General features: G+C 39.0%; 1 protein-coding gene across 2 annotated transcripts; it reads left to right on the top strand.

Annotated features, from left to right (window-relative positions):
- The first annotated feature begins 1187 nt into the window (after nt 1-1187).
- On the top strand, nt 1188-17270 carry LOC131972303 (synaptophysin-like). Of its 2 annotated transcripts, none has more exons than XM_059334118.1 (8): nt 1188-1258; nt 2621-2686; nt 8811-8935; nt 11013-11211; nt 11289-11480; nt 13472-13672; nt 14607-14687; nt 15870-17270. In XM_059334118.1, the coding sequence occupies exons 1-7, from the start codon at nt 1241-1243 to the stop codon at nt 14670-14672; spliced, it is 867 nt and encodes a 288-aa protein (XP_059190101.1). In that variant the 5' UTR covers nt 1188-1240; the 3' UTR covers nt 14673-14687; nt 15870-17270. The 2 variants fall into 2 exon arrangements, with proteins under 2 accessions (XP_059190101.1, XP_059190100.1); XM_059334117.1 differs by having other exon boundaries at nt 14604-14687.
- Nucleotides 17271-17896: the final 626 nt, after the last annotated feature.

Genomic DNA, 17896 nt, shown 5'->3' with positions numbered 1-17896 from the left:
GGAAACAGGAAGTCCCTGAAAAATAAATAAATATCCTATTTAAGGTATAAAGCATAGACTGTATAAAGTCAAAATATAATGATGAACATTATTTCTTTCTATGATATTATTTTTATATTAACACAACATATTACAATATTATTACAACAGCATTAGTCCAATATTAAGATAATACATTTCTATAATATTACTATTAGACGGACACAAATAATAATAATAATGAAAATATCAACAAGAATTATAACAATAGTTATATAAATAAAAAAGGAGTAATAACTAATAAGAATAATACAACTATTAATAACTGAAATAATAATAATTAAAAATCAAATAATAAGAGTCATAATAAACAACAAATAACAATAATAAAAACAGTTATAATTATAGTAACAAAAATAATAACTTAATAATCATAGTAATAAAAACAGTAGTAATAATAAAATAATAATAAAATAATACTAACAATAAATGTTGTAATAATAATTTAAAATTTAAATTCAAATTATAACAATTATAATTATAATAAAAACAATAATAATAATAATACAAATAATAGCAATAAAACAGTTGTAGTTCTACTATAATAAAAATAATATTAATAACAACTGTAATAATAATAATTGAAAAATCAATGTATAAAAGTCATAGTAAACAACAAATAACAATAATAATTAAATATTATAATAATAATTATAATACAAATATTACAATAATTATAGCAATAAAAACAGTAGCAATAATGATAAATATAATACTAATAATAACTAATAATAATAATTTAAAAATAATATTTACAATATATTATAATAATTATATATATAAATTATTATATAATGAATAACAATAATAATATTCATAATAATAATACAAATAATAGCAATAAAACAGTAGTAGTTATAAGATGATAATAAAATAACATTATTATTATTAATAATAATAATAATAATAATCATAATCATAATAACAACAATAACAGTAAAAAATAATGACAGCAATAATAATAATAATTATTATTATTATTATTATATAACAGGATAAAATATAGTCAGATGTTTCTGTATCTCTACACAATTATTATTAGATAGATTTACTATTTCTATTATCATCATCATGTCTCACGTCAACACCTCCTACTACCATGCTGACGCAACCTCCCCCTCTTCTTCCCCCCTCCCCCCTCCCCCCTCCTCTCTCTCTCTCCTCCCTCTTCCCTCCATCTCTCCTCTCTCCTCGCGGCAGGATGGACGTCGTAAATCAGGTGCGGATCTTCTTCTTCTTTTAATCATCATGTGTGATCTGATGTTTAATGTGTCGGTGTGTGGGGGGGACTCGGGGTGTGTGTGTGTGTATGTATGTGTGTGTGTATGTGTGTGTGCCTCGGCCCGGCGCGCTGCGTGTTTGTCGGCCCGCATCCCGCAGCTTCATCATCATCATCATCATCATCATCGTCCTCAGCTCTCCTCTCTGTGAATCATGACATCGGTTCTGTGTTTGATCATCAGACATGATGATGCAGATGTTTGAATCATTGATCATCAGCTGATTATTGGAACCGATCAGCTGATTGATGCGGCGCTTTGATCAGGGAGGAGGAGCGGTGTGGGGGGTTCAGCCCTGAACTCTGCCTGCAGGAAAACACACCAAAAAACACAAACATCTCCTCCTCTGTGTGTGTGTGTGTGTGTGTGTGTGTGTGTGTGTAAAATGGCAGCCGGAGAAGGAGGAGGAGGTTTCCTGGCTCTGGATGCTGATGAACCTGCTGCTGATGTTGTTGTTGTTGTTATTACTGTTGTAATAACTGTAAAGACTGTAATAACTGTGACTCATCCGGTCCGAGCCGCTCCGGATTCTACCCGGGTAATAACCGGGTTAACGTGGGTTAAATAACCCGGTTTCACCTCCTCCTGCTCCTCCTCCTCAGCTGCTGTAAGATGGAGACCGACAGAGTGAAGCTGAAATACTCTGAGTATTACTGCAGTACTACAACAACATGTAACTGCAGTATTAGTGCAATATCATCCTGCAGTAGTACCACAATGTACACTCATGGAAAAAATTATTAGACCACCTTATTTTCTTCAATTGCTTGTTAATTTTAATGCCTGGTAAACTAAAGGTACAAATATAATGATAAGAACAAAAATATCTGATAAGAGTTTAATTTAAGAGCTGATATCGAGACATTCCATGGTTTTATTGATAATTACCAAAATCATTATCAATAAAACCATGTTAAATGTCTAGATATCAGCTCTCAAATTAAACTCTTATCAGATATTTTTGTAAAAATGAAGAAAACAAGGTGGTCTAGTCATTTTTTCCATGACTGTATTGCCACAATATTTCTGCAGTTTTACTTTAATATATTTCTGCAGTATTATATTAAATTAATATTAAATATATGGAAACAAACGTCCTGAAATTATTCTCACAATGTTCCTAACTATTTTTTTAAATGTGTCCTATCAACAGAAATCAGTGAAAGGGTGTGTGTGTGTGTGTGTGCATGTGTGTTTGTGTGTGTGTGTGTGTGTGTGTGTGTGTGTGTGTGTGTGTTTTCAGTGTGATTCTGTGTTTTAATATTTTAACTTTGAATGTTTGATCCTGGTTTGTGTTGCAGCTGGTGGCCCAGGGTCAGTTCCGGATGCTGAAGGTTCCTCTGGGCTTCATTAAGGCCTTACAATGGGTGAGTCATCACACATACACACACACACACACACACACACACACACACTTCATCTGAGACTGGGTCTGTAGAAGGACAGCTGGACTACTAAGGGACACGTTAGAGTTCAGGTACAAACAGGTAAAACATTATATCTATATTTAAAAATAAATCTTGTTCCAGACTGATAGAACTCGTTTCTTCTCGTTTCTAATATTCTGATCCTGCACCAAGTCACACACGGGACATATCCGGGGGCTCTGCTGGGATTTATTAGAAAAAGGAGGTAAAATGAGTACACTGTAAAACCCAACTTGTAGTTTCAACTTAAAAATTTGAGTGTCCATGCTGCGAAAGAATTTTATGTCAAGACAACAAAGACAATGGAGTTAACTCAAATGAATCTTGCTATTCGACTCAATGTTTTAGGTTAAAATGACTTTTTGCACAAATCTTTGTTGTATTGAAAAGGGAAAATTATTAAAACATTGGGTTTTACAGTGTACAGGACAAAAAAATTATGATTTATTAACTAAAAAAAGACGGTAAAATATATAAAAAACACTCTGACAGCCGGAACTGTGACAAAAATAAAAACAGATTAAAAATTGATTTTCTGCAGAATGATGATTGGGTCGTTTCTCTGCTGTTTATTAATCTTTCAGAGACATCTGATGGATTTACGGGCTTTATTAATGACGTGTTTATACATTTGTAGCTATTTTAAAAACCTGATGGTCTTGAACAATTGAAACAGATCTCAGATTATCCAGAAAAAAGTTTCTAATGATTTCTGATGAGATATTAAGAAGAAACATTATATATAAGGTTCTATCAGAGGAAACATTATAAATAAGGTTCTATCAGAGGAAACATTATAAATAAGGTTCTATCAGAGGAAACATTATGGATAAGGTTCTATCAGAGGAAACATTATAAATAAGGTTCTATCAGAGGAAATATTATGTATAATTATTATATATAAGGATCTATCAGAGGAAACATATATACAAGGTTCGATCAGAGGAAACATTATAAATAAGGTTCTATCAGAGGAAACATTATAAATAAGGTTCTATCAGAGGAAACATTATATATAAGGTTCTATCAGAGGAAACATTATATATAAGGTTCTATCAGAGGAAACATTATAAATAAGGTTCTATCAGAGGAAACATTATATATAAGGTTCTATCAGAGGAAACATTATATATAAGGTTCTATCAGAGGAAACATTATATATAAGGTTGTATCAGAGGAAACATATATAAGGTTCTATTAGAGGAAACATTATATATAATTATTATATATAAGGTTCTATCAGAGGAAACATTATATATAATTATTATAAATAAGGTTCTATCAGAGGAAACATTATATAAGGTTCTGTTAGCAGTTAGCTAAAGTTACTTCTGTGGGCAACTCATGACATCATCATTCATATGCTTCAATAAATCAAGTGGGTTTAAAAAAACAAAACTGAAAACATCTTGAGAACATCGTGAAAAAATTCAGCATAAATGTTTGTGTGAAGGTTCCTGGTCTGTTGGTGGAAACACTGTGTACACAGTCACAAATGTCCGTGTTAAATTACAGTAAACTACTGGCAGCTGCAGTGACTGGTAGGCTGCTGTTATTTTACAGTGTAACTACTGTAATCTATATAAACAGTTTATTACTGTGAAAAAGAAAACCCCTGAAAATTCCTAACATAAAAATGACTCCGACAAGAGATCCTGCACATTCAACTTTTATTAAAGCTATATTGCAGTACCAAACATGTACAATGAATTCAGTGTTGTGATAACATTACATTTTTAAACACTGCATCAGATTCAGCTAACACATTACATATATTAATATAATTTTAATAATACATAAGAGCACAGAATCTGAATGTCTAACTGGTTCTTAGTGATCTGTATGCAACTTTAACACTTTTACAACTTTTCACAAACCTGAAATTGCACAACTCAGACAGTTGGACTGAATTATTGAACAAGACTTGTTACCTTACAACATGAAAACCGTGACCGTCTGGTTGCTGTGGGCCTTCCTTCCTCTCTCAGGGTTCATACCAATGAGCTGCCTAAAAATGTAATGACAGAGAAAGCATGGAAGATAAGATATCATGTAATAACAACATCAATGAGAGAACTTCACCCATGGGAGAGCAAAAAACAACAACATAAAGATAGTCTAATCTGTTATTATTCAAGACCTTTTTGGTGATTGTGGGCAGTGGATGTTTAGGGGGAGATAGCAGGTCAACAATAAATGCCACATAGAAGTGGTGACATCATCTGAAAGCTGTGAACCTGAAGATTAATTTAAGATGCAGCTCAGCACTGTGTGTCAAGTTGTTCTAGTCAAAAATATCTAATAAAAATTACTTAATGAATGAATTATTTATTTATTGAAGCCTATTATGGTGAATTATGGGTCATAACATTAGTGGACGCTTTCTAAAGTCCAGTCCATGTTCAACTGTGTCCAATAAGTTGTTGCAGCAATTTTTGGGTTGATACCATTTGCTACACACATTATCGAGAATGTGTAAAAATGGTCAGAAAACCCTCCAGAATATTACATCAATATATAAAGACCTTTAGAACAACATAGAAGAATCCATGCTGAGATTTGGGTTCAAACACTTGTCATTTTGGAGATTTCTGTATTTTCAGCATTTGGATGACGAACACTTTTGTTCTTCAAACTGCTGAGAAACCCTCTTATTGTCAATATACCTATGAAAGATGCACATCCTCTGAATGCTCTAGGTCTCTAGTTTGTAGTTTCATGAGGTTGTGATTATTCTAGAGGTCACAGCAGCTCATTTTATACAGAGAGGTCGAGACTCAAGAAATGCCCTCATTGCAATGAACTGGCTACTACTGATGACTAACATCATCCCACATGAAGAGAACTGGACTCATTGAATCCACAAGTCTCAGCTTTCCACTGATACCCAGTTTATGTCATTTAAATCCTGTTTAGGGACCTCAGTATGCACAAATATTCACATACAGTAGGCGGAAAAGGCTAATTAGTGCTACATGAGAAAAACTTTGTAGTTTTTGCCTTAAACTGCATGTTATCAGATAGCATGACGTCAGAGGTCACATGATCGCTTTGAAAATCGCCAAAATAGCCTAACTTTGCAGCGTTTTTTCAACAACTTCTCGACATGGTATCCTGACAAGCTTGGGCTCTATAGATTCCTCTCTTCTAGTTTCTAGTTTCATATGATATCATTATCTTCAGTGTACTCGAAGCCTGCTACGCCCTCCCGAAAAAAAAAAGTGGCATGTCATTCTGTCGGCCCACCAACGGGACATCAGAATAATAACAGGTTTTAAGAGATAGATAAAGAAAGAGAGAAATTATACAGACAGAGAGACAGAATGACATGTTCTATACTCATTCCTTGCTTATGTGACACTTACCCAGCAGTATCAGTCACAGACTGGCTGGGAGGGTCAGGGTGGTCTCAACATCGGCTGCAGTGGCAGACATCTGTAGAACAATGACAATGGCAGCCAAATTAAGAATGAAATTATGTGTACAGTCATAATAGACGTGAAAAGCTTAACAAAACTTACATCAGCACATCAGCATATCATATTTAGACTGCAGCCTACAGGCCTTTACAGCAAAATAATCTCAGTAGTCCAACACAATCTTTAAGATGCTCCCTCACAGGATAAACCGAGGCAGCCAGTAGTGCACATTTCAATCAACCTTTTGTATAACATGCAAGTTTCCCCTCTGGGGAGAGAGCAACATGACACTAAACTTTTGACTTGAAATAGCTCCACAACAAATGGTAATATCGAACCTAGTCCCTTATGTAAATGACCAAGCTACCTAGCTTTACTTAGTTTCTTGATTTTATTGCTTAGAAATTAATCAGAAAAAGGGGAGCATGCTAGCTGCAGTAACTTCACCTGTAAACTTTTACATGCATGCTTAATAACATCAACATCCCTAAAATTAAACATAAAACATGGCAACACTCACTTAGATAAAATTGCGCTTACCTTTTTAAGTAGCCTTGTAGAACCTGATAATGTAATAACTTCCCAATAATGTAATAACCCCGATAATGTAATAAAAATCTGCACTTGAGTCCATTGAAATGTAATAAAACCTGATAATGTAATAACTTCCCGATAATGTAATAAAGTGCATTTCCCAATAATGTAATACACTTTTTTTTTTTTACCAATAATGTAATAAAGTATTACATTAATGGGAGGTTATTACATTATCAGGTTAGCCTTCATTTCGCAAGTCCTGATAATGTAATAATTCCCCAATATTGTAATGATTTAACAGCAGACCACCCATTACTTGGGTTCAAGTGGTGATACTGTGTAGGCAACTCTACCTCAAGAGCTCTAGCGCCACCAACAGGTCAAAGTTGAATGTTTATTAACTTTTGACCCGTTCATCCGTTTTTCACAAACGAGGTATCCATGACACACGAATGACAACAGCTTCTTGAAATGTAAAGGTGCTTGGTGTTATACTTTATTACATTATTGATAAAAAGTGTATTACATTATCGGGAAATGCACTTTATTACATTATCGGGACGATATTACATAATCAGGTTTTATTACATTTTCAATGGACTCAAGTGCAGATTTTTATTACATTATCGGGGTTATTACATTATCGGGAATTTATTACATTATCAGGTTCTACAAGCCTAAATCACTGGATCAGGACGGATTGTGGTCCGTGTTGGCGAGGAGCTGGCAGCAGGTGGGCCGCTGTCCATTACAGGCGGTATCAAGCAACAGTGTCTCACAGAGAAAATACTGTATGATACCGTAACATTTTACAGCAGCTTGCTGTTAATACTTTCTTGTTCAAACGCACCAACATTTACGGTATCTAACTGTATTTAGAAAAAACGGTACATTACTGTTAGAAATTTGAAATGTGTTACAGTGTAACTGTGCGTGTATGTGTGTGTGTGCTATTAAAGAACACACACTCTGTGCCAGGCAGCGATCGGACAGAAAGTCTCGCTGTGACCATCTGCTCACTGAGAGTGAGTCCTCTGCTGCCGGCTGCTCACAAACCATCAGAGAAAAGATGAAGATGAAGAAGAAGAAGAAAAAGGAGAAGAAGCAAGTCGTTGTTCAGATTTCAGATCCTCCTGCGTCTCTGCTCCACCAGACTCCATCCAGAAAACCATCGTCTTAACAGCAGTGTTCTCGTGTTCTTCAGACCTGACAAAGCATTAATTCAGCATCATGTTGAAGTTGATTCAGCACCTTTAGATTAATTTATTCACATTAAACCACATATTATTTAGCTTCAGACTGATGTGTTAGTGAGCCAACAGTCATCAGACAACTGCAGGATCAGATTATTAATCCAGATGTGGAGACGATCTGCAGAGCAGCAGGAGGATTATTTCAGTCTCAGGTGTCGTGTTTTATTGAGCGGCTGTGTTAAACTCCACCCCTGTGGAGGAGCAGCAGTGGGCGGAGCCAGACACTGAGCAGTGGGCGGAGCCAGGTACTGAGCTGCAGGTGTCGTCTCAGGTGCATCAAATCTGTGTAACACTGTAAGGGTTGCTGGTTAGATTCCTGCTGCAGTCTCTATTGATAGAAGTGATGATGAGTCATCGTTCTGCTGCAGCTTTTTCTCTTTGTTCTCCACAAAACAATACTTTCTCTGAGAGAAAGAGAACTCAGAGGTCCAGACATCAATCTTTCTCCAGAAACAAGCTTCCACACAACTGATCTTCACTGGAAACACTGAAGTCATCGGAGAGGAATGCTGTGAGAGAAATGTATTGAAAAACACAGAGAATGTCTCCATGTGTTCCTCATGATGAAGCCTCTCTGTATTCTTGCAGACAATTAATGTCTCGTTTGGCCCCCAACAGTCTGAGTCCGGCTCCGTTTGTGTTTTAGGGATTAAACATACAAAATGTTTTGAATCTCTGAATAAAATCAAAGACTAAAGACGAGTTCGGTGATGTGGTGAGAAGCATCATAAGACATTTATTTATATTGTCCCAGGCCTTCAGAAACTGTTAACAAACAGACAAACTCTTGCAGGATCATTGTTTCAGTCACTTCTTAGATGATCACGTGACTCACGTTCTCTTTGTCTCTTGCAGTTCTTCGCCATCTTTGCCTTCTCCACCTGCGGCAGCTACTCCGGGATGTTCCGGGTGGCGGTGGATTGTAAGAACAAGACGGACAGCGACCTGAGCATCGAGGTGGAGTTCGAGTATCCATTCAGGTCAGAGCCAACTCAAACTTTAAATGATTGGTTGTCTAAAAGTTAACATTAAATATTCTCAGTTCCAGGATTGTAGCTGCTGATATCTCACATCTGGTTTCACTTCGTCATTTAAAAGTTTGTTTTTCATTTCAGCAGTTTATAAACACTTCTGGTTCTTGTTCTTTAACCTGTTGGTGGAACTTTCCACCTCACAGCAGCATTCACCAGTTTTCTGTTTTTTGCTGGCGGACAAAATGTCAAAGGTTTCCGTCTGTTCATAGAAAGTCAATGAGAGAGACGAAGGGGGCGGGGCTTAATGGACATCCTGACAGGGTCAAAGGTTGTTGGAGGAAAATAATCAGTAAAAAGGAGAGAGTGACAGAGCAAGAGACCGCCTGACGAGAGTAATGGAGTAGTTTTCGATCGTCTTACGCCGCTTGTATCTGATGGAGTTGAGAACAGGACGTTCAGGTTTATTCAAACAAATTGCATTTTGGACAGTTTGGGATTTTGGACATTAAGTTGTATGGAACACTTGTCAGTTGTGAAGTGGATGAGTTCTTGTTCTGTCTGTAAAATAGAAAGTTCTTGGAAGCTGCAGAGTCACAACGCTTTCACTGTTCACTGAAAGGTCAAACATTCTCTTGGCACCATTCGTCGTGTTTCCATCAGGGTAAAGAGTGGTCGCTGGAAAAGACTCAGGCCACGCCCTCTCAGATGGCCGCTCCATTCACCCGTCGTGTCTCCATTACAATAAAAGGCCCCGGAGGGATTTACGAGACTCTGGAGGTGAATGGTTTTCAATCATGGTGTAATCACTTAGCGACAGTTTGGACCGTGATCCGTGTTCACATACGAGACGGATTTAACATGGGAGACCATAGACATATATATATATATATATATATACGTATATATACATATGTCTATGCGGTAGACACGCCAAACGTAAACAATAAGCAAGGAAATGCCGAGAACAAACCGGCATGCTAACTGTACACAGAGTGTCTGGTGCTTGTTGTAAACAAACAAAGGTTGCAAAGTGAACACATGCTGCTGCACCACATACACACTGTACTGCTAAAGAGCTAACTGTTAGCCTGTTAGCACTGTGCTACTGTGCACCTCGTTCCTTACGCCAGACTGCACTATGAAGGGGGCTTCTATGTTTATTGTCGCTTGTGACTACTCGCTACTTCACCGGCTTTTACAAATGGCACGTGTTGTTGTGGCGTCGAGTACTACGTCACATCCTGCTTAGCGTTCTATCCAATCAGCAACCAGGCTTTTTACAGGGGAGAAACATGTTCCTGCTCTTCGACAGGGCCAAAAAAAACGCCACTAGGACGGGTCATATTCAAATTAGGGGCATTTCGGAGAGGGAGACCCGGCTTATTCAGGGTATTCGACTATAGTGGAAACACGGCTATTTTGTTTGTTGAAAAAGGCAGAAAATCCAGAGAGCCAGCATGAACAGCAGCATAGTGATATTACTGCCGGAACTATTTATAGAGACTGTATCCCAAATCGGACACATCTGTAATGCCGCACTTTCCGGTGTTTCACGGCCATTTAGAATAAGATCGCCACCACTAGTGTAGGTATAATTGATTTATACATGTTTAACAATCTACGTGTGAAATTTAATTTATGTATATGGAGATTTACATGTCTAATTACAATACGAAAGTAACTCTGATGAGTTATCAGTAAGAACGCTCAGGCGACGATCTTAAAAGTGTATCTGTATTTTTACTGTACTGTAGTTTATTGTGAAGGACAGAAGTACAGTCTGGGTGTGTTGATAATGATGGTTGATAACGGTGTTATTTATTTGGTTTGGTGTTATTTATACCATTTAATTAATTGTAAGCATAACATGATCATTTATATTAGTAGTTAATGTGAAATCTTGATAGAATCTTAGTTGAACGGTGTCCAATTTGGGATACAGTTACGTTACTCTAGACCAGGGACGGATCCAACATGAGAGTCAGAGGAAAAAATAAGAAGCTAAAAGGAAACAGTGACCGAGCATGAGGCCGCCTGACGACAGTAGCAGTCCCCTGTCTAATTCACAGACTTCCTGTTTCAGGCTCCACCAGGTGTTCTTCCAGGCACCCACCTGTAAGGAGGGGACCAAGGAGCATGTCTTCCTGGTGGGCGACTACTCGTCCTCCGCTGAGTTCTTCGTCACCATTGGCGTCTTCGCCTTCCTCTACTCCACGGCAGCGCTCGCCATCTACATCTTCTTCTTCGACAAGTACAAGGAGAACAACAAGGGCCCGCTGATCGTAAGTGTCCCGCCGCCGCCACCACAAGGTGACCTCTGGCAGCAGCTCTGACTGTGTGTGTGTGTGTGTGTGTTTAGGACCTTGGGGTGACCGCAGTGTTCGCCTTCATGTGGCTGGTGAGTTCGGCGGCGTGGGCCAAAGGTCTGTCCGACGTGAAGACGGCAACCGACCCGGACAAGGTCATCACTCAGATCACTGCCTGTGACGTTGAGGGGAACAAATGCCGCGAAGTCCACGACCCAGTGATGTCCGGACTCAACACCTCCGTGGTGAGTCCGCGGTTAAACTTTATCTTCTTTATATTAACCTTCCTCTTGTATTCAGGTCACCAGCTACCTGTTTTGGGGTTTTAAATGCATAAAAGTACCAAACAACTTTTGTTTATTGCATCACAGCTTTTTGACTTTGTCAGGAACTTCTATTTAAACAAAATAAAAATAAAAATAAAATAAAATATTCACTAAATTATAAATTGCCCTGGTGAAAATTATAATGTTTGTGTTGTTATTAGTGATAATATGAGTTTATAAAAACTTCAATAATTAACAGTCCACTGACAGCCAGCTCCTCTCCAACCCCCTGAGCTTCAGTTAGGGGCTAAACAAACAAACAAACAAACAATGACGGACATATCCGGATTTTTAAGCCAGACAGACACTTTTGATGAGTCTGACGCAATAAAGACAGAAAGACAAACATATTCTGCTTCTACAAAAAATATCTCTGCAAATAACACACTAAAAGTGTCACTTTTTGCCACACATGCATCTAAAGACACACACATACACAAAGACTGGAACTAGTATTGATTTCTATTGATTTGATTGGTTGTTGTTTGTTTGCAACGCTACATTTTGTATTATTACTTATTCTGCTTTTCATTTTTTATTTGTACTTAAGTTCTATCTTTGAAAAAAAAAAAACTTTTGCCTCTTTCTTAAAAGAAATATATATACGGGTCAAAATTTACCCTGACACCATGTTACTAGCCTGGCTAACACCAGACTAATCACAAATGAGATTAGTCTGGAAACCAGCTATTAATTTCTCCGTAGAGGAGGCGTGGTTTACGATCGTCCAGAGCCGTTTATTGGGCGCTACGAATGTCTATCAAAAGCATCTGTACGTAGCTCCTGGCCAATCGTATCAGTTATACCAGATGATGTATGTAGAACGACAGAAATTGATGTTTACGTAGCCAGACTCGCCGACTAGCCCATCTTTGAGACTAAAATGCTCAATTCTGCTTCTGCAACGTTTTTCTGCAGCATGTTCTGGCTCTGGCTGCTCACAGTCTACCGGCAGTGTTAGTGTGTGTGTGTGTGTGTGTGTCTGTGAGAGAGTGTTGCTTGCTGCTTTGCTTCTCCAGTTCTTGCTTTCTGCAAGATCATTTATTTTTATGCCTTATTTCCCCCTCATGTCATTCAGCCACACACATCCACTGATTTTATGGGCATTAGACGAGCTGCTGCGGGTCTCTGGGCGGCTCCGCTGTCCCCCGGCTCGTAGCGAGATCTCCGGCGTTACAGCAGAGAGCGGTAGCAGGCCTAGTTGATAGATTAGGCTTTTGCCAAATCCTGTCGGAAGCAAGGCTTCTTTTTCGGAAGCAAGGCTTCTTTTTCTTTTTCGCGGTGAAACAAGAGTGTAAAGCCAAACATTGTTATTCTTTTAAAATCAACTTTCGCTCTAAACTATTTAAAATGCCGTTTACAGCTAAAGAGAGTTTCACGTCTGCTGCAGCCATGTTGGATCCGTAAGAAAACTACAAGCTTCCGTCTGCCGAGTAGTACGCATCATCGTCTTGCCGTCCCTCCCCGTTCTGTCATTGGATCCCTAAAACAGGGCTAAGAAACGGCCGTAGTTGCCAGACCGACTGCAGGTTCGAAATTAAATCGAGCATGTAAGGCAGCATGGGTATACCCAGGCTAAGATGTTACTATAATTAATAATATTAAAATTAAAAAATTAAAAAAGCAATTTATTTGAGAGATGTCTTCTTATATCCCTCAGTAATAGTCAGGTAACATAACAACCTTTTATTTATTTAAAATGCCAAAAGAAAAGCCCAGGGAGAAAAACTTAAAACTAATCTTTTCATGGATAAGGAAGCCTAACAAGGTTTAAATAATTGTTTTGAGGGTATTTTATGGATCATTTAAGGCTCAAAACCGACCCCTAACACCATGTATAGTAACAGAAAGCTAACACAAGAGGAAGGTTAAAGTGTCTCAGAAGATAAAATGTTTGTGTCATCCTGCAGGCGTTTGGCTTCATCAACCTCATCTTGTGGGTGGGCAACCTCTGGTTCGTCTTCAAGGAGACGGGCATCATCGCGCCCTTCATGCGGGCTCCGCCCCCTCAGGAGAAACCTGCCGCATCGGACGCCTACGGCCAGCAGGGGGCCTATGAGCAAGACCCGTACGCCAGCAACCAGGGAGGGTACCAGCCCGAGTACAGCCAGGTACACAGAGTACTAGTACACAGAGTACTAGCACTGAGTACACAGAGTACACATACTGCAGTAGAGTGAGTAGAAGTACTCAGAGTACACATACTGCAGTAGAGTGAGTAGAAGTACTCAGACTACACATGCTGCAGTAGAGTGAGTAGAAGTACTCAGAGTACACATACTGCAGTAGAGTGAGTAGAAGTACACAGAGTACAAGTACTGCAGTAGAGTGAGTAGAAGTAAATAGAGTACACATGCTGTAGTAGAGTGAGTAGAAGAACATAGAGTACACATGCTGCAGTAGAGTGAGGAGAACTACACAAAGTACACATACTGCAGTAGTGAGTAGAAGTATACAGAGTACACATGCTGCAGTAGAGTGAGTAGAAGAACATAGAGTATACATGCTGCAGTAGAGTGAGGATAACTACACAAAGTACACATACTGCAGTAGTGAGTAGAAGTATACAGAGTACACATGCTGCAGTAGAGTGAGTAGAAGTACACCGAGTACAAGTACACAGAGTACAAGTACTGCAGCAGAGTGAGTATAAGTAAATAGAGTACACATGCTGCAGTAGAGTGAGTAGAAGAACATAGAGCACACATACTGCAGTAGAGTGAGGAGAACTACACAAAGTACACATACTGCAGTAGTGAGTAGAAGTATACAGAGTACACATGCTGCAGTAGAGTGAGTAGAAGTACACAGAGTACAAGTACTGCAGTAGAGTGAGTAGAAGTAAACAGAGTACAAGCACGGAGTACACAAAGTACACATGCTGCAGTAGAGTGAGTAAAAGTACACAGAGTACACATACTGCAGTAGAGTGAGAAGAAGTACACAGAGTACACATACTGCAGTAGAGTGAGTAGAAGTACACAGAGTACACATGCTGCAGTAGAGTGAGTAGAAGTACACATAGTGTGTATGTGTCTCCAGCAGGATGCAGAGTACGGGCAGGGCTATGGCCAGCAGGGGGCGCCAACCTCCTTCTCCAATCAGATGTGAAGTGACACGAAGCAGGTGAGTCCATTAAAATCACAACAGCTCAAGTTTTTATTCATGAGACACACATTTTTTAAATCTGTGTTCTGGTGAATTAAATTCATCCAAAGATGGTCGATGGAAACTGAACATGTCATTCTGTCTGAATATGAACCTGATCGTCATGTTTCAGTCACTGGATCAACACTTAGAACAAAAAACACAAAGAAATGTCTTTATGTTCATTTTAATGTATCTAGTTCAGAGAGCTGTAAAGGGGCGGGGCCACAGAAACTCCATTCTAAAATTAAATTATTCAAAGTTTTTTTAAAGACATCACATTTCATTCATTATCGTCAGAGTTTGAACTTTTCGATGGTCCTTGAACGGATCATCGGTTATAAAACGTGACCAAAACTTCAGTCTCTTTATTCTACATGTGTCATTGTTGGTGCTTTAGCTCCGTTCCTACTCTCTGAACCCTACGTGTGTTTTCCTTAAAAAATTGCCAAAAATCCTCCATTTGTCATAGAAAGAAACTGTAAAAACAGACAATATCATCGGAATATGAAATTGTTTCAGTGATAAAAAAGTAACCAAAACGTGTCAGAATCTCTATATTCTACATGTGTCATTTAAAATAAAGCGTTTGCACTAACCAGATCCTGTTAAAAACATTAAATTCTGCTCCTCAGAGACACTGTGAAGCCATGATTGATTCTGCTGAGACCACCGGTCACATGACAAATATTCACTGAAAATCTGTTTACACAGAGCAGAGAGGAGAGCACAGGAGAGGCTGTTTACACAGAGCAGAGAGGAGAGGACAGGAGAGGCTGGAAACATGACAAAACTTCAATATTTGTGGGCACTTGTAAAAGTGTTTATATATTATTTACATTTTATTCAAAAACATTTTTTAATAATTTATCAGAGAAATTCAGCATTTTTCTCTGATTTCTGTCATTCTAACTGTGTTATTCTGCACAAAGACATGTTTGAATTGTTCTGATTGTGCTGATTCCATAGAGCTGCAGGATTTATAGATTATATAGATTAATTTAGATTATATATTTATAGATTATATAGATTTATATAGATTATATCTATTATATAGATTTATATAGATTTTACATGTTGCAGTGATGCAACATGTAAAATCAAAGGGGTTCAGAGGGTTAAACGTGATTTTCTGATGTTTGTTTCTTTTTTCCTTCACAGAAATCGTCAGAGTGAAACAACCGTGGGTCGCCTGCAACCTACCCACAATGCAACACTCCTGTCTGTCTGCAGGGTCAACGGGTGGGAGGGGGAGGGGGCGGGGGGGTTAGATGTTAATTATAATGAATCGATGTGTAAATTATAAAAAAGAGAGAGTTATAAACTTCAGATCAACAACAACAACAACAGAACCAGAGCTGATGATGATGATGATGATGCTTATTGGTATTGATCTGTGGACAGAATGTATGTTGTGTTGTAAAGATTTCACTTTGAACAGAAATATAATATACACTCTTCGTGTTTCATAAGTCCCGCCCCTCGTCGTATGCCCCCCCCCCTCCCCCGGATTCACATTGGCCAATCACGAAGCAGCTCAGACCGGGTTCCACTCTGAGAGCCAATCAGATCCGACCAGCATCACCTCCCGACTGTTTGTCTTGCTGCATGTAAATATCAACACAGGAAGTGATGTCACAGCGGGCGGCGCCAACCCGGTCTGAGCATCTCCATGGTGACGGAGGCTGAAACCGAATCCAACATGGCTCCCGCTCGTCACGGCTCCTGTGTTTGATTGACAGCTGTCACTTCCTGCTGCTGCTGACACAAACGTCCAGTTTATCGCTACTAACGATTAATTATTGATTATTGATTATTATTGATTACACCTGGTTAGCTCATGTTAGCCTGGTTAGCTTGTGTTAGCTCGTGTTAGCCTGGTTAGCTTGTGTTAGCTCATGTTAGCCTGGTTAGCTTGTGTTCAGCTATGATTCAATGTATTTAGATATTTTAGTCTGATATTAGAAGAAAAAAGATCCAAATTAATTATTAAGAAAATCTGATTAAATTGTTCATCAGGAATCAATAGATATTTGGTTTTCTCAGAATAAATAATAATAATAATAATCAGATGAGTTTAGCGATCAGACGGGCGTTTGCTCTTGGGCAATCAGCAGCAGCCGTCAGCTGACCCACAGAAACACACCTGAAGCTTCTGTTTCTTCTTCGTTGGTTTATTTGATGATGATGGAGTCGTTCCTCCGCATGGTGATGTGTTTCTGCTCGTGACGTTCAGTGACTGACAGTGATTCTACTTCCTGTTCTCCTCGGCTGTGTGTGTGTGTGTGTGTGTGTGTGTGTACCTGTTCACTCTTCTTCTCCTCTCTTTATTTCTCTCCTCTCTTCTTCTCCTCCTCCTTTACGTTGTGACTCTCCTCTCCGCCTCCGTGTGGTGTAACTTCCTGTGTGATGATAATCTATTCAGCATCAGTAACCATGGCGACGGTGTTGACAGTGATGATGTGTGTGTGTGACTTGTTGCTATGGAGACGCAATGTCCCCCCCCACCCCCCGCTGTGTTTATTCAATGGAAAGTTTCAATAAACTACAAAGTCGTCTGGTCTGGAATGTCTCATTATATATGTGAACCCATTACAGTATATATATATATATATATATATATATGAACTATATTAACTGATGAACTTCCTTTTAGGATATAGTTACTCTGTATGATAATTCATTTTTACCTCGACGATTGGTTTCATTATCGTATCGTCAGATCTGCGGCCGCATGTTTTGGACAGCAGAGCTGTCAACTGATCACCAACTGGTGGTGAGGTGGATCAGGTGGTGGGGCAGACTGCTGGACAGACCTGGCAAACCCAAAAGTGTAGTGAGGGTGAACTGGGAACGTCTAAGAGACCTTCTGACCCGACCTGGGGATGTCATCAGACGGTGGAAAGAGCACTCCTTAATCCAGCCAACACATCCTCTGTAGAGTCTGAAGACTCAGGGGTATCCCTGGCAGAAGTCGCCGAGGTAGTTAAAAAGCTGTCCTGGGTTGGAGGAGATTTGCCCTGAGATGCTGAAGGCTCTGGATACGGTTGGGCTCATTGACCTCATTGTTGCATGGAGGTCTGGGACAGTGCCAGTGGAGTGGCAGACCACGGGTGGTGGTTCCCATTTTCTTTCCCAGTGGGTGTCCTAGGATCTCTGACAGAATCTCAAGGCGCAGGCAGGGGGAG

The sequence above is a fragment of the Centropristis striata genome, chromosome 5 (assembly GCF_030273125.1).
Source record: "Centropristis striata isolate RG_2023a ecotype Rhode Island chromosome 5, C.striata_1.0, whole genome shotgun sequence".
NCBI classification, from domain to species: domain Eukaryota; kingdom Metazoa; phylum Chordata; class Actinopteri; order Perciformes; family Serranidae; genus Centropristis; species Centropristis striata.
The sequence above is the reverse complement of the archived record's forward strand: the minus strand, read 5'-3'. Positions and strand labels throughout refer to the sequence as shown.